A 25,536-nucleotide genomic window follows, 5' to 3' on the forward strand; every position below is an offset into this window, starting at 1 on the left:
TTTCTCATACAAGTGATTTTATTATGAGCAACTTTCACATATAGCAAACACAAAATTCATATTTGTATGCTTTATCAAACTTTGCATAATTGCGCTCCATAGCAAACATAAATATGTATATTTCGCTATACATATACAAAAGAAAGCAGTTGTATAATCTGGTTTGGTATACATATACAAAAAGATCAATTGTATAAAGTGAGAGAGACGAGTGAGCGAGCGAGATCTGGGAGAGTGGCGAGTGAGATCTGGGAGAGGGGAGAGAGGAGAACGAAAATATATGTATATATACAATTTTCACGCATTTTATACATTTGCGTTTTTGTATAAAGTGAGAGAGCGAGATCTGGGAGAGTGGCGAGCGAGATCTAGGAGAGGGGAGAGAGAGGAACGAAAATATATGTATATATACAATTTTCTCTCGCTTTATACAAACACAAACGCATTTTATACAATTTGCGGTTTTTGTATAAAGTGAGAGAGACGAGTAAGAGAGCGAGATCTGGGAGAGTGGCGAGCGAGATCTGGGAGAGTGGCGAGCGAGATCTGGGAGAGTGGCGAGCGAGATCTGGGAGAGGGGAGAGAGGAGATCGAAAATATATGTATATATACAATTTTCTCTCGCTTTATACAAACACAAACACATTTTATACAATTTGCGGTTTTTGTATAAAGTGAGAGAGACGAGTAAGAGAGCGAGATCTGGGAGAGTAGCGAGCGAGATCTGGGAGAGGGGAGAGAGGAGAACGAAAATATATGTATATATACAATTTTCTCTCGCTTTATACAAACACAAACACACTTTATACACTTGCGTTTGTATAAAAAACGAGAGAGGCGAGGGAGAGAACGAGAGTGGCGAGCGAGATTCACCAGGAGAGAGGTTAAATAGCAATAGTTTGCTATGGGGTACAATTAAATCAAACTATATTTATAGTATTTAATTTGAATTAATAGTTTGCTATTATATACAATTTTCCCTTTTATTATTATCTTTACAAAAATGGCAATATATGTCCCTACTGACAATAATTGGCACTATGTCCATTTTCCCGTTATTGGATACGTTACTGATGTTCATAATCATGTTCAACCCCCCATTATTGGATACACATCTTATCCTCATGATTAGAGCCGTCAAAATGGGCTTAGCCCATGGGGCCTGCCCAATCCTACCAGTTATTGGGGTAGGGTTGGGATAAGATTTTTTCAAACCCATTTAAAACTAGGGCTTATAAGCCCGACCCATATAAGCCTTTGACCCTTGAGGCTTGATCAGGGCTGGGCCGGGGTCAGCCCATGGGCCAAAACTTTTTATTTAAGAGTAGTTTACAATAATCTTACTAGTATATAATCTAATTATTTGAATACATGCTATGTTGTAATATTATAAATCTTCGTACCTAGATAGTATCTCGAAATATATGAACTCAAAATTGGGTTAATTTGTTCTAAATACACTCTATCCAAGTAGATTTGCATGTATCTAGGATACATATACAAATCTCGCGCCCTCGCCTCTCTCCTATCTTGCTTGTCACTATCTTATCTCACTCTCATATCCAGTATGCAAGATACATGCTAATTACACTAGATTTTTGTTAGTGTTATTGAAACAACATCATTGTTTGTCATATTTTATTTGAAAATCTTCTCATTTTTTTGATGTTATCGAATTATAAGTTTGAAAAGAAAAAAATAATAATAAAGAAAAACAGAAGGGCTATCCCGCCCCAGCCCTAGGCCCTTTTAGGGTTGGGTTGGGTTGAGCATTTTCAAGCCCTACCAAATGAAGTACCGACCCGCCCTAGCCCTTCAAATTTCTTGGCCCTCGAGGCTTGGGCCCGGTGGGGCTGGGCGGGCCCTTTTTGACAGCTCTACTCATGATCATGTTCAATCCGTAGTTAGATATGTTAGACAAAGAGATGCCCCTAGGTACATTAGTTGGTCATTCCCTCCGTCCGGATACATTAAGATCAACACGGATGGAACTTTTATGCAGAACTCAGGGTTAGCAGGATACAGATGCATTGTAAGAGACAATAAGGGTAGGTGGTTAGGAAGATTCGTGGGGCGATTAGGTGTGGTAACAACGTCGTGCCTCACGGCGGAACTGTGGGACATACATGGCGGGCTGACCCTGGCGAAGAACTTCAACCTGAAGAACGTCATCATCGAGACTGACTCTCATGAAGCATTGATGCTCAAAAGTAAGGGAGGCGTTGTCGACAATCACCCCGATCATAATGTGATAGAAGAGTACCGACGTCTTTTGTCCGAACTTGGGATCTCCATGATGCATACTCTAAGGGAAGGGAATAGTTATGCGGATCACCTAACGAAACCAGGAAGAATGCAACTAGATGAAGGCCTCATAATACTGCATCGTCCGCCACATTCCATGCACCAACTTCTTCTCGTGGACATGGCTCACGTTGCATACCCTAGGTACCGAAAACATGTACGGTATTTTAGTATATATAGCACAAAAGAAAAAAAATATGAAATTGTACGTAAGCATTTGTTAATATTACAAAGAATATAATGAAATATATTTTTGTTAATTCATTGTAGGATTTATGTTTATGTTTGGTTGTGTATATAAATGATGAAGGACCAATGTCTATTTTCTTGAAATCAATGTTCATGGGAATACCTTGTTTCATACTTGATCAAAATAGTGCTACTTTGATGGTTGACAGTTTGCATCGACACTCTATTGTCCCTAGACGGCTATAAGAATGTAAGTTGTCTGATTCCTAGGATTAGATGAGTTGTCTCGATTTTAAATTTTGGGATTAAATTTGTAGCTAAAACTAATAAGGATAATAAAATCTATATACATTCTATCGTCCCTAGACGGCTATAAGAATGTAAGTTGTCTGATTCATAGGATTAGATGAGTTGTCTCGATTTTAAATTTTGGGACTAAATTCGTAGCTAAAATTAATAAGAATAATAAAATCAATATACATTCTATCGTCCCTAGATAGATATAAGATTAGACTTGATTTTTGTTGACCTCAGTAGCTAGCTAGTGTACTTGACGGTCTCGTCAAAGTATCAAAATAATGTAGTAAGATTTTACATTATATATAAAATATATGAATGAAAAACTTTACATAAATAATAAATCTGTTAACATAAAAATTGATATATAGAAATATTAAGAAAAGAGTGAAATGAATTAAAAAAAATTATCCCAACGTTGAGGGGAGATAAAGTTGCTTTCACCTTTTTAAGCTCCAAATACATATATTAACCGAATATTTGTGGCTTTTTTTATTGTTTAAATAATTTAATTGTTCAAAATTGAAGATATGTATTTGATTATTTTTTTTCATATTTGTCTTTTTATTTATTGAAGTTTTATATTTCTGGAAAATAAATTACACTATTTATAAAGTTATATTTATTATTTCACAAAGGGCAATAGAGAAATTATAATTTAAATTAAGTCTTTAAATGTTAATATTCTCTCCGTCTCTATTTACTTGTCAAATATTTCCTACTTTAATTTCCCTTTGTACTGAAATTTTTGACAAATCCTCGAATACATTTAGGACTTGTATGCTATCATTACCATAAATACGTCCTATACTAACCTAACACTAAATTTAGTAACTTCAAACTACCAAAAAATAATAATCAACTTCTACTAGGATTAGAATTAGGCAAAATAAAACCCTTATAAATATGTACTCTATCGTTATGTTTCTAATATGCAAAAAAAAAAAAAAATTCTTACTTCTACATACTTTTTTTATTTTCTCAAGTTGTTACTTTTAACTACTTTTTCTTTTTGTCATATAAGTGATCTTATTAGCTCAAAAATGGCAATATATGTCCCTACTGCACACTATGTCCATTTTCCTTTTTTTGGATACGCAACTAATGTTCAACCTTGCATCATTGGATATGTATCTAATGTTCATGATCATGATCAATCCGTAGTTAGACATGTTAGACAGAGAGATGCCCCTAGGTACATTAGTTGGTCATTCCCTCCGCCGGGATACATTAAGATCAACACGGATGGATCTTTTATGCAGAATTCAAGGTTAGCGGGATATGGAGGCATTGCAAGAGACGATAGGGGTAGGTGGCTAGGAGGATTCGTGGGGCGATTAGGTATGGTAACAACGTCGTGCCTCACGGCAGAACTGTGGGCCATACATGGCGGACTGACCTTGGCGAAGAACTTCAAGTTGAAGAACGTCATCATCGAGACTGACTCTCGTGAAGCATTGATGCTCATAATGAGTAAGAGAGGCACCGTCGACAATCACCCTGATCATGACGTGATAAAAGAGTGCCGACGTTTGCTGTCCAAACTTGGGATCTCCATGATGCATACTCTAAGGGAAGGAAATAGTTGTGCGGATCACCTGGCGAAACTGGGAAGAAAGCAACTAGATGAAGAACTTGTAATATTACATCATCCGCCACATTCCATGCACCAACTTCTTCTCGCGGACATGGCTCACGTTGCATATCCTAGGTACCGAAAACATGTACGATAGTTTAGTACAAATAGCACAAAAGAAAAAATATATGAAATTGTACGTAAGTATTTGTTAATATTACAAAGAATATAATGAAATATATTTTTGTTAATTCATTGTAGGATTTATGTTTATGTTTGGTTGTGTATATAAATGATGAAGGACCAGTGTCTATTTTCTTGAAATCAATGTTCATGGGAATACCTTGTTTCATATTTGATTGTCTTTTTGTTTTTTCAATCATGTTAGTTGTCTCGATTTTAAATTTTGGGACTAAATTCGTAGCTAGAATTAATAAAAACAATAAAGTCTATATATATTCTATCGTTCCTAGACGGCTATAAGATTAGACTTGATTTTTGTTGAACTCACTACTGTACTTGACGGTCTCGTCAAAGTATCAAAATAAATGTAGTAAGATTTTACATTATGTATAAAAATATATGAATGAAAAACTTTACATAAATAATAACTGTGTTAACATAAAAATTGATATACAGAAATATTAAGAAAAGAGCGAAATGAATTAAATTTTTGTATCCCAACGTTGAGGGGAGATAAAGTTGCTTTTCACCTTTTTAAGCTCCAGATATTTATATTAACTGAATATTTGTGGCTTTTTTTATTGTATAAATAATTTAATTGTTCAAAATTGAAGATATATATTTGAATTTTTTTTCATATTTGCCTTTTTATTTATCGAAGTTTTATATTTCTAGGAAATAAATTACACTGTTTATAAAGTTATATTTATTATTTCACAAATGGCAATAGTGAAATTATAATTTAAATTAAGTCTTTAAATGTTAATATTCCTTCCGTCCCTATTTATTTGTCAAATATTTCCTAATTTAATTTCCCTTTTTACAGGAATTTTTGACAAATCCTCGAATGCATGGAGTCCTATTTCACTTTTAGGTAAAATATCTTAAGTATTCCTATTTTGATTAGAGATTAATTATTTTGTTTAATTTTAGTAACTTAAAATTACCAAAACAAAACCATATTGTGTGAAATTATAATAATACCTCATAAGATTACCATAAATACTTATAGTAACCTAACACTAATTTTAGTAACTTAAAACTACCAAAAATAATAATCATATTTCTACTTCTTCTAGGACTAAGCTAAAACATTTGCAATAAAATGAGACAATGGAGAATTATGATGAATAACAAAGCTACCATTTCAATTAGTCAACACCATAGATAATAATCAACATAGCTACTTTGTTCAATTACATTTTTTTAAAAAAGAATTATCAACTAAACTGGAGAAAAAATGAATAAGAATTTTCCTAACTACTCTTTTAAGTACAAGTGAAAAATATTGAAATAGAGTCATGTACTAGCCATATCGTCGTCTTTGAGCAACTCCAATCACCTCTATTGCCTCGAATTGAGATCCCTCTATTAGCACAACTTTCAAAAACTGAATCTCATTTCCATATTTACCATACTTGAGCTCGAAAATGACTCAGATCCCTGCGCCAACAATAACGAAAACACAAATTTAACAGGCATATACACAACATTTGTCTTTGACATATATAGCAGTTTCATATACAACATATTGTGGTACTAATGACTCAATACAATAAAAATAAAAAAAATTCAATTACTAGGGATGTATTGTTCAGGTCAACTCATAGTCACATCGATTATTCGATTTGTTACCTGTCGGCTGTCACCTCCTACCAACCAACACAAGTACTTGAACATATGTGAGAAATTTTGCAAGCACTTCATTGACTACTAGGTCATACCCTCGGGGTGTGTGCTTGTGTGCTATGATTATGATGTTTTCACCAATTCAATTTCCCAATTAATAATTTGATCAGAGGATTGTCTCAAGTAAATGAAGAAAAACATAGATGCCAGGTTTACCTTACCTTAAGAAGCATCATCATCCGAACTAGAATCATCGATTCTTCTATCTGTGATAGCTGGAAAAAGCTTCTGTCGGAGATCGAGGGGCGGTGGATTGGTGGACTCTGAAGTTTTACTTGCCACATTCTCCTTCTTTGGCGTGCCGTTTAGCTTTCTCTGAGCATTTTTCACCTCTATGCATACCTTATCTAATATTATCAGAAAATCACGAACGATAACAAACAATCGTAAACCTTCATCTTTCCCAGCATTTCCGTGGAAATAATCCCCTGTGCTTTTAACTAAGGCCATAATTCTTTTTTCTTCCTCGAATAACCACATGATGTCAAGCTCAGCATTCTGCACAAAACTCTTCAGGGTCTGGTGAAACCTATTTTCGTCATCTACATTCTTCATTTCTGAATTTAGGAAATCCCGTGATTCTTTTAGTGCACAACCAAGCTTGGATACTGTGCCTGTTAAGCTGTCCGCGTCCAAAATTGCAGCTTTTTTCACATTTTCAAGTTCACTACTCAAACCTGAAACAACCTGTAGACCAGTACTTCGATAATACTCCTCTGCATCTTGAGACTGATCCTCGGGTAGATCATCAGACTTGATGCTAGACACACTCCCTCGATCTCTGGCACGGGCAGCTCGTATACCTTCTGAACGGATTATCTCTTGAACAACAAAATGCAACAACGTAGTCTTTCCGTCTATTCCTTTTACATCTGATAGTTTCAGAAGTGTGTCAAGTTTAAATGCTTGAGCACCACCACGAAATGTTCCATCATTCATACGATTGCCAGTTTTCAAAACCGCCTCAAGGAGCTTGTGAAACAACCTGCTCTTCCGTAGTTCCGTGCAAGCAGCCTGAAGCATAAAATAAGATGCACCAAACACCAATATCAGGATATTTGTAGAAAACAAAGGAATGTCAAGGCTACAAATGTAACGTGCAAGACAGATTCTGCAATGATATACTCCCTCCGTTTCAATTTGTATGGTTACTTTCCTTTCCTGTTTAAAAAAGAATGCCTCTTTCCTTTTTTGGCAATTGTTCAATTATTACTTATCACATGACATGTTTAAAACCACAAGATTAAAGGTCATTTTAGTACATTCTACATATCAGTGTTATCAAAGGCGAAAGCGCAAAAAAAGCTCTATCCGTTGGGGCTTTAAGCCCAAAGCGCAAATAAAGCGTAGGCTTTAATAAAAAAAAGCGCAAAGGGAGAAAAAGTACAAATATATATGTTTAGTCCAAGACTAATAATTATAAACATGATGACAAATATATGAAAAAAGAAATTGAAAAAAGATTAAAATAACGTGAAATATCAATTGTTTAGTGTCACCTCTTCAGAAGAGGCTCATTGGCAAGGGAAAATATGCCTTAGAGCCTTCATGAAGACACTAAAGCGCACATAAAGGCTCTAGGAAAGCTAGGAAGTGCAGTAGTATAATCCAGAAAATTTGTAACTAATTGTTTTACTGTTTCAGAGGCTCGTCGGGGATGACTAACACTTCGGTTATGATTCCTATGAGTGCTTTTTAGTTATAAATATTGGTTGTCTACGGTAATCTCTCACAGTTTACCAACAAAAAAATAATTAAACAGAGGGTAAATAAGTTAGGAATATTTACTCATAATCCAACAGTTCATCACAATCAGGAACATTTATCTCACCTCCAAGGTAGCAAATGATTCTTTAGCCATTGATGCCTCCTCCTCAAGACTGCACATAAAGAGCAAGGATTCAAGTCTTTTGAAGGCAAATGGAATATCAACCAAGACTTTCAGGAATCGTTCCGCAGGCCCAAGCCGAGAGAGATCCCCATTGTAGAGCCTCAGCTTCAATTCTTCATCAGCAGTTGGTGCCATCTTAAGCAAAGTTTGAAGGAGTTCAGATGGAAGCTCATTTCCTGAGTCAGAATAAAATATTAGTCACTGTTGTCATAGATGAAAATATACAACAACCTGATATTTCCATTTCCAAGAAATTGACCCAACCAATATACAAGTATGCTAATGTTTCGCCACTTGACTGTGAGGGAAGTACAAATTCTTGTTACAAGAGTATAATCATTCTGATCATGATAACAGTTACCTGTCCTGAAGCAGTGCTACTTTTTTTATTTCTAAAAGGACGTTTTTAAGATAGTGCACACTTAATGCTTATAAAATTCCATCAACCAGATTGGTCAATGACCATGCAAAGTACGACGCTCAGCAAAGCCTCGACGATAATATGATGTTTCAGATAGATAATGCTCATAGCATGAGTAAAGCTTCTCTTTAAAGTACACGTGGTTGCAGAACAAAAGATGTAGAAAGGCACAAATAGTACACCGAAGGGACGATGGCCTTCTTAATGATAAGATGAACAAAGACATGAAGGGGAAGAAACAGAAAACAGGGAACAAATATATGATAAATGAACATTTATCATCTTTGGAGGATGTTCATCAGTTTGAAAGGGATTAGTTGGGTGAAACCTGGAAGCATTGCAGACATTCTCAGATGATGGAATATGGATGGTAATGTGAGCAAGAAGGAAGAAAAATGGAAGATCGTCGCAGCATGCATTTGGTGGTCAATTTGGATTGAGAGGAACAAAAGGTGCTTTGAGGGGACTCAAAACAACATTCAGAATCTTAAAATGAATTGTTTAGGCCTTTTTTACTTTTGGTGTGAGCAAAAACTATTAAGCTCAAACAGAAGATATTTGTGATGTTTTAAACTTTTTGTAAGGCACAGAATTGAATTACAAGTTGAAAGTTGTAATACTTTTGAAGGGGAACTACACTTTGGTTGTAGTATACCTAAAGTTACCATTATCAAAATAAAATAAAATGAACATTTATCATATATCTTTTAGAAAGAATACATGAGTTGGGTCTTCAAGGGGACATCAGTCGGGCAGTTCTCTAAATGCTTCAGGCAAAAGACAAACCTAACACTACTGCTCAAAGTTACAGGGAAAAGAAGAAACATATAAAATAAAGTGACCAATATCAATTGATACTACATATTCCTCGATTCTCATATTACCTACATTTACCTATCCTAAATTGACGTCAACCCTGCCTGTAAAATGAATAAATTTTCCTTTTCCAAGAATTCAGAACCGTATAAACTCATACTATCTACATTGTCTTTACAATGACAAGAAAACTTTGCAGGAAATCATTTCACTTTTGGAAAATTTATCACTGTTGAGGTCGACCTCAACCCTAGTTAATCACAATAATAACACCCACATGTGCAAGATGACCCTTTTTTAGGGTGGGGGTGAGGTGGGAGGAGCAATAAGGTTATAAAGACGATCAATTTTAGTGTTTCTTTATCTTGATATATTGAAGGGAACAGGAGATCACCTTCTTTAAGGGCATCGCAAACTTCTTCAGTTGTCACGTTTAAGGCTTTAAGAAGAATAGCTAAATTTTGTGCCTTCTTTTGATCAATAATTTGAACATATTGTTTAGAAGCATCTTGGAACATAGAGTCCTTCTTTGGACCATTCTTGTCTTTATCGGCATGAGCATATCCAAAGAGACTCTCTATCATATCTTCATCAAATCTGTCAAACAAAATTCACTGACCATTAAACACCTTACTCAATCAAAAGAATCATAGAGCAACATCACGTAAGAAAAAATACACTTACTGGAATGATCCTGATTTGATTTGATGCCAAACCATTGAATGGTCAGGGTTTGCTAGAACCTTATCCCAGAAGAAAGGTTTTAGCTTCGTTTTAGAAGGATCACTCTCAGATCCCTCAACTGAAGCACTAGAGGATGCATTTGATCCAAGAGGCGAAGGTCGAGGTGGCTTCAAGCCTGTGGGAGGAGGACGAGGTGGAGTAACACCAGGTCCCGGAGGTGGTGGCGGACGAGGACCAGCCTTAGCACGAATTGGTATGGGTGGTGGAGGAGGCGGCCCTGGTGCAGGAGGACGTGGACCGCCAGCTGAAGGCATTGGTGGCGGTGGCGGTGGGGATGGAGCAGCGAGATTAGTTATCTTGGCAGGAGGTAGTGGGGGAGGGACTGGACTAGTAGGATCTTCAAAAGGATTTACCCTACCAGGTGGAGGCTTAAGCGGAGGCTGTCCATTCATCCCCATTCTTCCAGGCGGCATCTGCTCAGAAACCCCTGCTGCAGCCACAGCAATGCCCGTAACAGTTCCCAAAGGGATCTCACTTTTAGAACCATTAAGAGCGCTCGGCTCCATGTAGAAAGTTTTACCCATTTTATTGTGGGAATCATCACTGACTGAATGATTACCAGCACTACCGTGCCTTGAAGCTGAAAGATTGAAGTCTCAGAAACATCAGTATACCAAAAGCCAAAATTAATATATATACTAGAGAGAAACAAGGAATAGAGATGTACCAACAGAATAGTCACTTATGCTTAGGCTAAGAAGAGGCCTCTCATCATTTTTCCCCTTTCTGTATCCAACCCCACAAACCTTGCAATAGCATATAAAAAAGAGTGCAACAACAATAAATGTGACTGCAGCAGTCACAAGAACTGCAACCAAAACTGTTTTAGTGTTGCTTTTTTTCTTATTTGATTGACCATCCGAAGTAGAGTTTTGACTAGTAGAAGACTGATCACTAGGACCAGAGGTTTTGCTAGAATTGTTGTAGTCTCGAGGAAAAAATGGCGTCGTAGGAGGACGGGCAGGTGGCGGAGAATTGGGAGTTTCAGGACTGGAAGTAGCTGGAGCAGGAGCAGGAGCTGGCGCATCTCCAACCTGAAGCAATTCACGCCGTCTAGGTGCACCATACCAGGAAAAGAGGAAGTCCATGCATCTGGTATACCATGTAGGTGAATGCTTCTCCTCTCCCGAAATAAGAAACAGAAGATTTTTCTTCACTAGACAACCCATAAGGGCTTCCTTGGTGAGTTGATTGGCATTTTTCTCTTTATTTTTAGTTAATGATCTTCTGTTAGTAAAGATTCCGTTTGCTTCTTCTCCAGGATCACTAAACTCAAGATCTTCAACAGCTTCATTAGAATGTACCAACTCTAGCCTACAGTTCAACCATAACTCCTCAGCCTGCAGCAGAAGATTATAATCAGAGCTGCTTATGAATAGTTATTCTCAAATATGTACAAATCAAAATACTATGTACAAAAATGCCGTTAAATTTTAGAGACCAACTTTCGATTACTTACACTATTTCAAAAAAAAAAATGGGCATCGAGGCCTACTTGTGCGACCAATTTTAAACTTTGTATACACCAAATCAAAAAGAAAAACTTATTAATGGCGTTTTGGTAACGATTAATAGGTCACTTTGTCAAACTGCAATTGTTGTCTAGTGAGCCCCTCAAAGATCGAGTCAATGGGCGATGAGACACATGCCTTAACACCTTGATGCCTCATGCCCTACACTCTTTATGAATTTGTGTCACTCTCTGCTAAGTTCTCCTCTTTGGATTTTTAGTGTGTAAATAGCACACAGTTGAATCACCTAGTTGATCCGAGGGATTAACTCAAGATCCCATCTAAATGAAGTTATGCATAGATTGTTCACATTCTTTCACAAATGCCGTATCAAATGCTTCATAGACTAAGAGATCATGCTAAAAGCAGGAAAATTACTACACAATACAAAAACTGTGAACATGGACATAAAAACATATGCTCATTACGATGAACTACTCTTACAAATTTCTTAAAAGTGGTGGGATCAAGTAATACTAATTTCTCATCAATCTGCTCCATAGAAGCAATCCATGATGTTCATCTCTATCCTTTTCTCTTTAAGTATAAATTAAGTACAAAAACAACAACATACCCAGTGTAATCCCAAAAGTGGGGTCGGGGGGGTGGTGTGTATACAGACTTACCCCTACCTTGTGAAGGTAGAGCGGTTGTTTCTCAAGTAAAGCATATCAAAATCAATAAGAAAAGAAAATATAGTAGTAAAGAAACCATATGGAAGATAATGGAGAAAAGAACAGTAGCAAACACCAATATTATGATAAATGAAGTAAAGAAACAACACATAATAGTGAAAAGAATACGCCAGTAGGATAGTTGCTAATAATAATAATACTGATAAGGGAAACTAAACAACGCTCGACTACCGGCTAAATAAACAGAGAAAAAAAAAAAAACCTTTACATACAAAATGTTATTCAAGCAGTAAGTAAAAGTAAGTCAGCTAAAGAAGAAAGGATTACCAATTCCTGGTTAATCCCCACAGAACTGATTTGATTGGCCAGTAAATGATCCTCTGGCCTATTTCTCACGGGATTTGCTGCCACTATAGTAAAAAGGATAATGATGAAAACAGACAATTGGGATACTCCTCTCACACCCATTTCCTCTTGAATCAGCATCAACAAAGCAGACAATGCTTCTCATGAATATCTCAAACCTCCCAACAACACCAGTTAACCAAACAGGTGTTCACCCCCTTCAGACAATCCCACAAAGATCAAGTCTTTGCTATATTTACCACCAACCCTGTTGCAGTCTTACCGAAGAACACCTTTCGGATATCGAAATCACAAAATCTCCAAGAAGAATCTTACTGGCCCACTTCTAATTTTCAAGCAAAAAACTCAAGAATCACTTGTATCAAACACCTATAAAACCCAATAGAGCAAAAGAGCTTTCACACCCTTCTTCAACATCCCACAAAAGATCAAGTCTTTGCTGCATTTACCACCAACCCAATTCAGTTTTTCTGAAGAACACCTTTCAAATATCTAAATCACAAACTTCTCTACAACAATCTCACTGACACACTTCAAAATTTCAACCAAAACACTCAACAAACAGTGGCATCAAATACCTGTAAACCCCAATAGAGCAAAAGAGCTTTCACCTCCCTCCTAAAAATCCCTCTAAATCGCAAATTTCCCAACAACAATCTCACTGACCCACCTCAGATAAAAACTCAAGAAACAATAGCATCAAACACCTGGCAAAACCAATATAGCAAAAAGAGCTGAAATCCCACAGAAAGATTAAGTCTTTGCTGCATTTACCACCAACCCCAATTGCAGCCTTCTCAAAAAACACCTCCCAAAATATCTAAATCACAAACTTCACAACAACAATCTCACTGCCCCACCTCAGATTTTTCATCCAAGAACTCAAAAACAGTGGCATCAAACACACACACTGCACAAAACCTTAAAATAGACAAAAAAGAACTCAGCTTTAACACAAAAACCAACTAACCGAATCAAGAAGTAGTCAATTCAAGAAGGCAGCTTTCCAAAAAAAACAAAACAAGAATTAACTCCAAAGAATTAGTCATCAAACCCCAAATTCTTCCAGTTGTACTTTTATCAGATCAAGCTAAAATTGTACTGTAAATACACAAGAGAATTGTAAAGGGTGGGTTTAGAGAAGGCGCGTGAGTTGACCAGAAAGTTAGAACTTTTTTCTCCTATGTGGTGGCGCCGTGTATGAATGCTGACAATGTTTTTTTCCTTTTATCTTTAGCGTTTTTGATACTAGAAGAAAGGTTGCTCGGATGATAAGCATTATCATGTCCAATTTGAAAGTTGTGAGTTTGAGTCAATCAAAAAAAAATAAAAGGTTTTTTTTTATCTCTCTCGATGAAGAAAGTTGTTCGGATGGTAAGCACTATCATGTCTAATTTGAAAGTTGCGAGTTTGAGTCAACCAAGAAAGCAAAAGGGGTTTTTTTTCTTATCTTTAATGCTCTCTCATACGATGAGGGAAGTTGTTCGGATGGTAAGCACTATCATGTCCAATTTGAAAGTTGTAAGTTTGAGTCAATCAAGAAAGCAAAAGGGGTTTTTTTCTTATCTTCAGGGGTCGTTTGGTTGGGAACTAGTTATCTCAGGATTAACTATTATGGGGTTAGTTATCCTGGGATAATTTATCCCACCATGTATATGGGATAACTTATCCCATCATTATACTATAAATGGTGGGATAAGTTATCTCAAACATGTCAACCAAACAAGACATCTAAATTTTATCCTGAAACTATATTTTTATCCCAGGACCATTTATGTTTATCACTCACACCAAACGAGCCCTTAGTGTTTTCTCATACAATGAGAAAAGATGTTCGGATGGTAAGCACTATCATATCCAATCTGAAAGTTGCGAGTTTGAGTCAACCAAGAAAGCAAAAGAGTTTTTTTTCTTATCTTTAATGCTCTCTCATACGATGAGGAAAGTTGTTCGGACGGTAAGCACTATCATTTCTAATGTGAAAGTTGTGAGTTTGAGTCAATCAAGAAAGTAAAAGGTTTTTTTTTTTCTTATTTTTAACGCTCTCTCATACGATGAGGAAAGTTGCTTAGATGGTAAGCACTATCATGTCCAATCTGAAAGTTGCGAGTTTGAGTCAACCAAGAAAACAAATGGGGTTTTTTTTCTTATCTTTAATGCTCTCTCATACGATGATGAGGAAAGTTGCTCGGATTGTAAGCACTATCATGTTCAATCTAAAAGTTGTGACTTTGAGTCAACCAAAAAAACAAAAGGGGGTGGGAGTTATTATGGAGGGGTAAAAAAAATAACCAAAAAATGCTAAAAGATACAAAATTAAAAGGGATAAGGGTTTGAAAAATACCTCAACTTTGGTCGGATTTGTTGTTACGATACTAAACTTTCATAAGGACCTATTACCTCCCTAAACTATTTAATATCGTATTTTTTACCCTCTGAACTATTTAATAGTGTATTTTAAAGGTATATATGTGCCCACGTGGAAACATTACTATTTATAATTTTGCATTATTTTTTATGTCCATGTGGGCAAATATATATATTTAAAATACGGTATTAAATAGTCTAGGGAGGTAATAGGTCCTCATGAAAGTTTAGTATCGCAACAACAAATCCGACCAAAGTTGAAGTATTTTTCAGACCCTTATCTCAAATTAAAAATGTATAAACTTCTAGATATTTTTGTTCACTCCATTTCCTTTTCTTAAATAAAAATAATACAACTAGTAATTGAATTTAGAAAAAGAAAAGCTTAATGGTCAAATATATTTAAAATATCTCAATTTTTCAAGTTTTATATTGAAACTATTAGGTCTACAATTTTTTGTATTTAATTATCATCAATATATATTTCAATTGACAGATGATTTGTTCATGGAATTTTCAAATTTTTTTAAAAGAAATTTATATATTTATAAATTACGTAAAAAATATTATAAGTCACAATAATTAATAATTTAAAATATTTAAAAAATATATAAAAAATTTACTATAAAAGTTAGACTTATTTAATATATGGAACATAGGAGTATATATATGTATGAGGGTCGACTACAAGTTTGTCAGTTTTAACTTTAAATAACATTTCTAATAAAAGAAAATACTTTTAATTATAATATTCTTCTTTTCAAGGGAAGTTTTTGGCCTTTTGCATGAAGCCACCTTATTTTTTGTAGTTTCTTTTAGTAGTGTTTCATAAAGTCAAGTCTTACAAAAGGTAGATTCTTCACATGCCAGGGTGAACCTACAATTTAGACAAAGGTAAATCGAAATGATAGAATTAGAATTTTCACTGAGTTAATAATAATAATAATAATAATAATAATAATAATAATATTATTGTCTCTAGCTTTTTTCTTTCAGTAAAGATTTCTAGTTCTTAATTATAGTCGGTTAATTTTGATGTAACTATCGAATGCAAATAATTTTCATCATAACTTATACCTCAGTGCAAAATTAATTGAAATTTGTATATTTCGAATTGAAACAAGCCAAAATTATCTAAGTGCAATATTAATAACATATATTTTTTTTCTTATTTCATTATACCTACTTTTATTTAAAGTACCTTTTTATATTCAAAATTGAGTGGATTCCAACTGCAATTAGTCACAACCATAAAACACTGCACACCTATCATTTCTCCATGAAGTTCAAACTTATAAATTATTATATACTATTCACAGTAGTGAAGAAATTTTCTAAAGAAAACCAAAGGAAAAAAAATGGTCCTAATCAATGTCAGATTCAGAATTTGAAGGTCGTGAATATACATCTATAAAAATATTATGCGCCTTAACATCTTACGTCTGAGCCAAAACACCAATCAATTTTTTTGTTTAATGAGTGCTTATTTATATCTCATATATGCTTTATAATATTTTCTAATATGGATATAAACGATATACAACCAAAAAAATACAATCAAAAATACTGATTAATTTAACAACTCACCTTATAATATATTCACACGATACTATATGTTAGAAATATGTACCACGATTAGATTGGGTTGGGAAGATGAGTTATGTTAAACTAGTTGCACGTGGTAAATTTAAACAAGAAGGGGATGTAGCTCAGATGGTAGAGCGCTCGCTTAGCATGCGAGAGGTACGGGGATCGATACCCCGCATCTCCATTTCAATTTTTATTTGCCTATTTTTTGTAATGTTTCATTATAGTTGAATATTGCTAAAACGATATAGTTATCTTTGTATGACTTATAGGTCACATGTTCGACCTTGGAATTAGTTTTGGAATGTGGCAATTTTGCTAAAACGGTATAGTTATCTTTGTGTGACTTATAAGTCACATGTTCGATCTTAGAATAAGTCTTGGAATGTGGCCCTTCCCCCGTTCCACCGATCATGTATAGATCGGAGATGCTTCATGCACTGAGCTGACTATTTTTTTATGTGACAATAGATACCAACTTCATGTGTGGAGTATAGACTATTCAAATTGAGTATAATCTCCATCAAAGTGTTATTGACAATTCCAAAATTTACAAAGAAACATTTGTCAAAATGACTAAATAACAGAATATAATTAAACATATGTTTTGTTTATGCCATTCTATCCATGACTTGTTGAAGAATAGTAGTTGTTTCTTGATAACATGATTGTGTTTGAGGCAGGTTCTTTTTCTTCACAGCATCTTCAAGCTGCATAAAAATATTGGAGCAAACACACAAAGGGGTTATCAAAAACTTGCAATTTGCTACCTATATACATCATAAGGCTTGCGTGGTTCAGACTCTTCAAAAATATTGATAGCCACCGACCATATATGTGCGTAATCCTACAAAATCCATGCATTTTTGTAAGGATCCAACAATATTTTTGGAGTGTCTGAGGAACATATAACATCAGACCTATGTTGCTCGGATCATACTGTCAGAGCTTGCGTGTGTAAGATTTTGGAGGATCCAATACAGGCACAACAATATTTTTGGAGGGTCCGACCAACATAGTATCAGACCTATGTTGCTCGGACTCTTCAATAATACCACCAGAGAGTGTGTAAGTAAGATTTTGGAGGATTCGATACGGGCACAACAATATTTTTGGAGGATCCGACCAACATAGTATCAGACCTATGTCTCTCAGACTCTTCAAAAGTACTGCTATATATCTGTCAATCGAGTTTATGTCGAATCCTCCAAAAGCTATGCAATGGATCCAACATAGGTATGACAACATCTTTGGAGGGTCCAATCAACATAACATCAAACCTATCTATGTATATTACTCAGACTCTTCAAAAACACTATTCTCAGCATAGTGTGTTTCGCATCCTCAAAAAAACATGCATTTTCAAGGATCTGACACTGACGCGACCAACCTAACATCAAGCATATATTGCTCAGACTCTTCACCTCTGTATTTTTCAAAGATACAACACAGGTGGGTCAATATTTTTGAAGGGTACGAGCAACATATAACATCAGGCAAACAAAATGAACACACGAATCAAATGTACCTTCTCAACGTTATCGAATAATCGATTAGCAAGATCAGTAAGAGGTTGTTTATCATTCATTTCTGCAGCTGTGATAACTTCATCAAAATCATAATACATAAATGTAGATTTAATCCTCAAATATTTCCTCACATAATTCCAAGCATCTGTTCCAATCAAATCCCCTAATGCCAATAAATCAAATGCATATCTCTTCAACCTATGAATCCTCCCTTTTGTTCCAATATTAGCAATGTACATTCCTTTCTTAAGAAATGATCTTGTACCTGTATCCTTGTTTATGATGTCTACAATCAAACATAACGACTTTTATCAAAATAGTAAAGTTATGAACAATCGACTCAATGACAAAAGTCTCACATTGGTGGTTAATGAATTGGGTGGACTCCTTATAAGGCTTGTGCAATGTGGCGTGAGTTAGGCCCAAGACCTAATTTAACAGACTCGATTCATGATATCTTATATTATATGTAATGAGTTAAAAGGGGCGAAAGGGTCAAATTTGCTCGTGTACTTTTTAAAGTTAATGTAACTTTGCCTTCCTTTAAACTTTTGGTCTAATATTACCCCTTGATTAGGAAAAAAAAAACTATTTTTTTTGCCCCAAACACCTAATAGGGTCTGAGGTAAGGGTAATTTTAAATTCAGACTTTTTTTACTCGAATAATTTGGACAGGTGGGGTTCACCCATTCCATGCTATACAACTTTGTTAATGACAAGGACAAATACGAGATGAAACTAGACACACACACATATATATATATATATACATTCCCAGAAAAGCTAACTAAGTTGTTATTATGTCATCTTTAAGATTAAGTTGTTAAGTTTTAAAAAATGGTTCAAATTGAGGGGAATTTTTTTTTTCTAGAATAACTTAGAATGTGGGGTCCATTCATTTCACGCTAGAATTCCATTAAAGACAAAGGACATATACGAGACGATTTGCTAAGGCAAGAACACAAACAGATCAAAATAGAGCAATTTCATTGGCAAATTTAGATTTTTTTAAAAATAAATGGTAATCTAGTGCATAAAACATTCCGCATTAACAGAGTCAGGGATATTCTATAATGCAAGGATTAATGACTGTTAACGCGCTTGAACCCGTGGCCAAAAAAATGTACAAAATAAAAACTTACTGGTGGATACTGAAGGGTCTTGTAGTGGACCAGTGATAAAAAATCCATTATTATCTTCAGCAAGTGAATTTCCAATTCTTGAATTTGCAAATAAAGCAATTGAACCAATGCTTAATGCTAATCTTCTTGTAGTTTTTGGTGGTGAATTTTCTTGAATTTCTTCTTTTTTTTGGCTTATTGTTTTTGCCTTTTTCTGAATTTTTTCAATATTGTGAATCTTGGGAATGAGTGAAAGAGCTTCAAATATAATGTTCAAATTTGTTGTGTTTGCCATAATTTTTGGTGTTGAAACTAAGAAGAAAAATGATAGCCTATTTTTTGTACTTTTTAAAAAGTTATATTATATCCATTTGATGAATCTTGATGACTATTGGCCACTAGAAGGATATCTCAATTGAGGGTAAGATTGTAATTCTCCCTTCTTATTTTTTTTCCTTTTTTTGGTTTTCCCAAAATTATAAATTCCTACTATATTTTTATTTTTCAAATTTCTTAGTTAAAATTTTAAATCTGAGAAAGAAGTAGGATTTAAGTTAGATAGAGTGTGTCATCAAATATGAGTGAGTTGGATAATTTATCTATTTTACTTGACTCATTTTCAATCTGTTCATATCTAACTCGATTCTCCCGTTTGTTACCCTTACATTTTTCATATGGTCAATGAACTAAGAGATTATTTGACTAGACTTACAACTTATGTCTTATATAAGCCAAGAGACATAAGTAAAGTCTAATATATGAGTTTTTCAACTTATTTTTATTATTTTGTCTTAAAATCAAGTGTCTTAAAATACTTTTTATTTTACCCAAACACTATAAAACTGTTTAAATACACCTAAAATAAGTCAATCCAAACATGCTCTAATAATCATTAGTATCTCATAAAGTCATATTTCTTCTTAATTTCATTTCTATGGCGGAAATATAACTGAAGTCCAACTATTTTTTCTTCGGATGTAACTTCATACACAATGTTTGGAGTTTGATTTGTTAACTGTTTAACTTCAAACACCGCATATATGACATAGGTATATATATATAGTAAAATTTTTAAAAGGTGAATACAAATTAAATGACGTGTCAAAACAGGTTTCCCCGTGAAATTTCTACCAAAAGGACCAAGTGATTCGAATTGCATATAATGGATTATAAGCCCAATGGGCTTCACTTACAGGCCCAAAACTTCCTCTAGAACGGACCCATGCGAACCCAAAAATTTCACACATTTTGGGACCGAAGTTCAAATTACATACTCACCGGCAAGTTCCTCCGGCGAAGTCCTTCTCCGACGAGCTCACTCCGGTCAAATCCTTTACGGCGATTTCACCGCTGTAAGTTCTGTCTTCTCTCACTTTCGATATATATTCCTTCTTCCATTGCTTTGTATTCATATACAGAAATGTTAAATTCGATTTCAGACATAAAATTGACTAATTTAAAGAGTTAATGTTTCACATTAGTAGTTTAAATTAAGTAGAAATGATGTTAAATGAGTGAATTGTGTAAACTTATTGGATTAGTATAGAAATATTATCAAATGGTTAAGCTTTGTAGCAAAGACATTGAATTAGAGTGGAAAATTTTGTGAATGATTGATTAAGCTCTGCAGCAAAAGATTAAGTACATTATAATCATTTTGATGGTCAATTTTTGGAAAAATTGACCTTTAAACTATCTTTGACGGGAGGTGGAGCCAGGATTTGAACTTTATGGGTTCCAGATACGAGAGCATGGCCTCGAGTACTTGTAATTGGGTTATGCGTTTAATTTTTGTACATATGTAGTGATTTTTAACGCATACACAGGGACAGGATTATGAATTTAATTATCGCACTATTTTATTTGTAGTTGATGTTCCTCCTTTTTTTTTCCCAACATGCTTTGTCATGCTTTCTATATTATTTGATTGATATGTTTTCCTTGAGCCGATGATCTATCAAAAAAAATCTCTCTAACTCCTCTCTAACTCCCAAGGTAGGGGTAGAGGTAGGGGTAAAGTTTGTGTACACTCTTCCTTCTCTAGACTCCACTTGTGGGATTTGGGTATGTTGTTGTCGTAAAAAAGGTTTGGATCAAAGCTATTGGGTTCTACCAAATCCACATGTTATATACTACCTCCATTACCTTCTTGGAACAATAACGACTAATATGTTGTTTGTCAAGTCAGTAATTATAAACTGTCTTATGTTTTCAGATTCGGTGTGTGCACATTGGTTGTCCCGTTGGTGCTTGTTCCTGCTATGATGTTGTGTGAATGAGTAGCTGCTTTTATGGTGATGTAAACACACATAATTCTTGGAAAAGATGGATTCTACTTCCAACAACTCTCCCTTTTGCTTAAAATGGCCTTGGGATGTTCATAACCGAAACCCAAAGAACCCTTTGCCTTGTACCTTTGAAACTCCTTGGCTATTCAAACCATTCAAGAATCTTGGCTCTGGAGTGTTTAATTTCATCCAAAATATCTCAAAACCTGAACCTTTATCACCCGAATTTAATTTCCAGTCGAATGGTGGAGTCAACCAAAATAATACCTTGAAGTTGGTGAAGAAGAAATTGACTCCTGCAGAGCAAGCGGAGCTCGAGCAGAGTGCATTAGCGTGTGCCTTGGCCAGTGAAAAAGAGGGTACTGTAATTGAATTTTACTCCCCAAAGTGCCGGCTCTGCAATTTGTTGGTTAATTTCGTTACTGAAGTTGAGAACAGGAACTCTGACTGGCTCAACATTGTTATGGCTGATGCAGAGAATGACCAATGGTTGCCTGAGGTACTCTTAATACTCTATACATTGCATTCTCACATTTTTCAGAAGTCTGTTTTAACTGATAGTCAGTTGATGGACAGATACGTTTAGATTATGCTTACTCCAAGAACTGAGAGGGGCCTCATACTTTTGTTGTTTGGTTGCTGATATAGTTCTTTTCTTCTTGTGTATTTAAAGGTTATTTTTATATCATACTTGATAATCATGGACTGGTTGTATTCTCACATTTTCCGCAAGTCTCTTTTAATTTATTTTCAGTTGTTTGGATGGATGCACGTGGATTTTGCATACTCCAAGAACTGAGAGGGACCTCTCACTTTTGTTGTTTGGTTGTTGACATAGTTCTTTTCTTCTTTCTGTGTTCAAAGTTTATTTTTATATTATTACTATGTTAAGTTACCTTCGTTATTGTTCCTTTTTTGCTGTTGTTAAATATCATGAAAGCCTTTCCCTGTTATTTTCTATGTCTTCTTTAATTTTGCATTTTCTTTTCATACTGCCTTTGATATGTGTTACTTGAGCTGAGGGTCTTTCGGAAACAATCTCTCTACCTCCACGAGGTAGGGATAAGGTCTGCATACACTCTACCCTCCCCAGACCCCACTTGCGGGGGTTTTACTTGGTTATGTTAAGTTACCTTCATGAATCAACTGACTAGGATAGAGTGCATTTTGGCCATAGGATTCGTTTGATAAATTGTTTATGACAACATATCTTTTCAATATGTTATGTAAAACTGCAAACTATTGTCAGCAATATATTCAAGTTAAATGTCATCCTTCCGAAGTCTTTTTACATTATAGCTAAGTTTCTTTATACTTAAATTATTTTAGATCCTGTCGTTGAAGTTCTTCCAATGCAACAACTCTAGCATTCATTCTAGGTGGAGCGGAAAAGCACTACACATGCATAGCACTGCCAAGTTGACTAATATAATTGAAAGTTACTCTGTGGTGATAGCTATGTTAAACTATACATTTGAAAATTGGGAAAGTCGAAACAAAGTAATTAGACCAAAGAACAATTCTTTCTGTTGTTTTTTTTGAGAATAAAAAAAAAAAAAAAAAAAAAAAACAACAACAATTCTTTCTGTTGTTTGAGTGGTCCGGTCACTTTGTGTATTGCCTTTGGAGTAATCCATCTACTTCATGTTGGAAATGATTGACTTTTCACTCTTTTGGTTTTAGCTGATTGATCTCTTTCTATTTGTAAATCCAGCTTCTCCATTATGACATTAAGTATGTTCCTTGCTTTGTTCTTCTGGACAAATACGGGAGGGCACTTGCAAAGACGGGTGTTCCAAGTAGCCGACTGCATGTTGTGGCTGGTGTTTCTCATCTCCTCAAAATGAGACGTCCACAACACAAATAGTTCATCTTTAGTTGATGCAGCAGCAGGTGAGATTGTTGGCTTGTTGCGGTGAGTTGCATGTAACGGCTTTTAGTTGTACGTATCGACAGGATTGAGCTAGTAATATAGTACTTAGTAGTTATCAAATGCAATATCTGTACTTGAACTAGTCTGTAGCTTTGTAATCCATTTTGGAGATGCTGTTATATGAATCCCCTAAAAATGAGGACACTTTTATCTGACAAATAATTTAGAGATAGAGATCCAGTTATGTGTCAATTGTCCCTCATCGGATAAAAATAGGAGTACTCTTCAAAATTATTGACGCACTCATGTCAGATCCTCTGAGAAAACACTACTTTTGAAGAATTCAATGTGTACTCATCGACATTTTTGAAGAGTTAGAGCGAATATAGATAGCCCTTGAGTTGTTGTTGAGTAGGGGCAGAGCTAGTATATAGTTTGCGTGTTAGGCCAAACCCAGTACTTTTAATCTAAATCTTATGTTTATTTTAAGAATTTCATTTAATATTTATAAATTATTTCATTTATAACTGAAATTTTCAACTTATAAGCTTCAAATACTGATTCTGCTTTTTTCCTTGAGAAAATAATCATTTATTAAATATTTATCCCAAAAAGGGATAATCAATCAAAAATTCTAATTAACGCGCCTTGAATGATCATATGGATGGGACCATCTCTCATCTTCAGGCACTAATAAATACATTGAACTATCCATGCAATAGAAAACCTTTACAGTCGAGACATGACAACTTAATTATCAATGGCGCACTCTACCACTGAGTTAATAGGCCATCGTGCTTGTAGGAGAAGAAGCAGGGGAAGGAAGCTTCCTAAAATTGGGAAGTGAATAAGCAAAGGGCACTTAACATTTTATATTCAATGGGTCCAAACATGACAATATAGGTCCCAAAAACTTGTTTTAATTCTTTGCACTTATAAACTTTTTCTTTCAAGCCAATTATACACAAGGAAAATTCTCAATAATATACTATATTTCATGACTTTATTAAATTTTAAAACAAGAAGCACATGGCAACCTAACTTCAATTATTTAGCCTCAATGCACATTTTGTCATCAAGTTTGGACATGTTCCCTTGTTTTATTAGCTTATGAAGCTTCCATACAAATATCGATATTTATCAAAAAGACAACTCCAAGAATTTGAGATCGAGGTTCTATAATTAAAAAAAAACTTTTATATGGTCTGGGATTGAGACATTGTAAATTGATATGTAGGTGTTGCACTAGATAAAGCTATTCAAAATCAATTGACAAGAGGTTCACAATTACTCCCTCTCTATTCTGGAGGTCAAAATTTCTCTCTTGCGTTATCTACTAATAAGAATGAATCGACTCAAATCGGCTGATGTGATAGGAATAACAGTAGTTTTTTCATTTCCAACGAATCTCAAGGAGAATATGTTGAATAAATTATAATGACAATACTAAATATGACATGTTCAATGAACTATTAACTTAATTAGGAAATGAATGAGTAGTTAATTAATCCTTGTTTAATTTAGTGGCTTACCTCTAACCTGGACAACTAAACTTAGAATATCTTAACTGTCAATCTGTCATCACTATACTCTATTGTTGAGTTTGAAGTTTTAACCAACTCTCCCCATTTATTAATCAAGGAAAAAAAATTCAAACATTTGTTTAATCCCATTATCTAACTTCTTAATATTATACTAAAGTCTTATGTATATTCGGTGCTTATATCAATTCAATAAATACATGATACATGTCTTAAAAATGGTGAAATAAGAATTTTCATTAAGTGAAGTTAAGATATAAAGAAGTAAACTCAGGAAGAAGCCTAGGAGACTGAACATACATATAATGTATATACATAAAAAAATTTTTATCTATCTACATAGCTTAATTCGATTAGGCTAACTCCAAAACTACATTAATTTTTTAGGTAATTTTTTTAATAAACGTGTCATCATAATTTGTTAGGTCAAAAAACTTTATAAACGTGTCACTAAATTTGATTAGACGAACTCTAAAATTACCTCAATTTCTCAGGCCAAATTTTTTTATAAATGTGTCATCGCAATTTGTTTAAACTTTATAAACGTGTGACTTCAATATTTTAGGGAAAAAAACTTTATAAATGTGTCACTAAATTCAGTTAGGCTA

At 34.6% G+C, this 25,536-nt stretch overlaps 3 protein-coding genes and 1 non-coding gene across 5 annotated transcripts; 2 read left to right on the forward strand and 2 right to left on the reverse strand.

Annotated features, from left to right (window-relative positions):
- Nucleotides 1–5,670: 5,670 nt before the first annotated feature.
- LOC125821128 (formin-like protein 5) lies at nt 5,671–13,140 on the reverse strand. 2 transcript variants are annotated; one of them, XM_049500536.1, is made up of 7 exons: nt 12,584–13,140; nt 10,778–11,450; nt 10,051–10,690; nt 9,761–9,963; nt 8,070–8,305; nt 6,400–7,252; nt 5,671–5,992 (listed from the first exon to the last, which is right to left on the reverse strand). In XM_049500536.1, exons 1-6 carry the CDS (start codon nt 12,740–12,742, stop codon nt 6,401–6,403), a joined length of 2,763 nt encoding a protein of 920 aa, XP_049356493.1. In that variant the 5' UTR covers nt 12,743–13,140; the 3' UTR covers nt 5,671–5,992; nt 6,400. The 2 variants fall into 2 exon arrangements, with proteins under 2 accessions (XP_049356493.1, XP_049356492.1); XM_049500535.1 differs by having other exon boundaries at nt 6,395–7,252.
- A 3,547-nt stretch (nt 13,141–16,687) lies between these two features.
- TRNAA-AGC (transfer RNA alanine (anticodon AGC)) lies at nt 16,688–16,760 on the forward strand. The gene has a single exon. It is a non-coding gene; the product is annotated as a tRNA-Ala (tRNA).
- A 382-nt stretch (nt 16,761–17,142) lies between these two features.
- On the reverse strand, nt 17,143–19,561 carry LOC125821168 (photosynthetic NDH subunit of lumenal location 3, chloroplastic). The gene is made up of 3 exons (XM_049500580.1): nt 19,248–19,561; nt 18,105–18,391; nt 17,143–17,286 (listed from the first exon to the last, which is right to left on the reverse strand). Exons 1-3 carry the CDS (start codon nt 19,519–19,521, stop codon nt 17,188–17,190), a joined length of 660 nt encoding a protein of 219 aa, XP_049356537.1. The 5' UTR covers nt 19,522–19,561; the 3' UTR covers nt 17,143–17,187.
- Nucleotides 19,562–21,441: 1,880 nt separating this feature from the next.
- LOC125821167 (uncharacterized) lies at nt 21,442–23,502 on the forward strand. The gene is made up of 2 exons (XM_049500579.1): nt 21,442–22,013; nt 23,229–23,502. The coding sequence occupies exons 1-2, from the start codon at nt 21,552–21,554 to the stop codon at nt 23,379–23,381; spliced, it is 615 nt and encodes a 204-aa protein (XP_049356536.1). The 5' UTR covers nt 21,442–21,551; the 3' UTR covers nt 23,382–23,502.
- The last annotated feature ends 2,034 nt before the right edge of the window (nt 23,503–25,536 follow it).

The sequence above is a fragment of the Solanum verrucosum genome, unplaced genomic scaffold (genome assembly GCF_900185275.1).
Source record: "Solanum verrucosum unplaced genomic scaffold, falcon-dt-bn FXZP01000222.1, whole genome shotgun sequence".
Taxonomy (NCBI): Eukaryota; Viridiplantae; Streptophyta; class Magnoliopsida; order Solanales; family Solanaceae; genus Solanum; species Solanum verrucosum.

Coding starts and splice junctions, on each gene's coding strand:
- LOC125821128 (XM_049500536.1), bottom strand. CDS start 12,742: ATGCTGATTCAAGAGGAAATGGGTGTGAGAGGAGTATCCCAATTGTCT. Junction 11,451..12,583: donor TGGGGATTAACCAGGAATTG/GTAATCCTTTCT, acceptor CTTCTGCTGCAG/GCTGAGGAGTTATGGTTGAA. Junction 8,306..9,760: donor TTGCGATGCCCTTAAAGAAG/GTGATCTCCTGT, acceptor ATTCTGACTCAG/GAAATGAGCTTCCATCTGAA.
- LOC125821168 (XM_049500580.1), bottom strand. CDS start 19,521: ATGGCAAACACAACAAATTTGAACATTATATTTGAAGCTCTTTCACTC. Junction 18,392..19,247: donor AGACCCTTCAGTATCCACCA/GTAAGTTTTTAT, acceptor GTTTGATTGTAG/ACATCATAAACAAGGATACA. Junction 17,287..18,104: donor TATTCGATAACGTTGAGAAG/GTACATTTGATT, acceptor ATTTTTATGCAG/CTTGAAGATGCTGTGAAGAA.
- LOC125821167 (XM_049500579.1), top strand. CDS start 21,552: ATGGATTCTACTTCCAACAACTCTCCCTTTTGCTTAAAATGGCCTTGG. Junction 22,014..23,228: donor ATGACCAATGGTTGCCTGAG/GTACTCTTAATA, acceptor TTGTAAATCCAG/CTTCTCCATTATGACATTAA.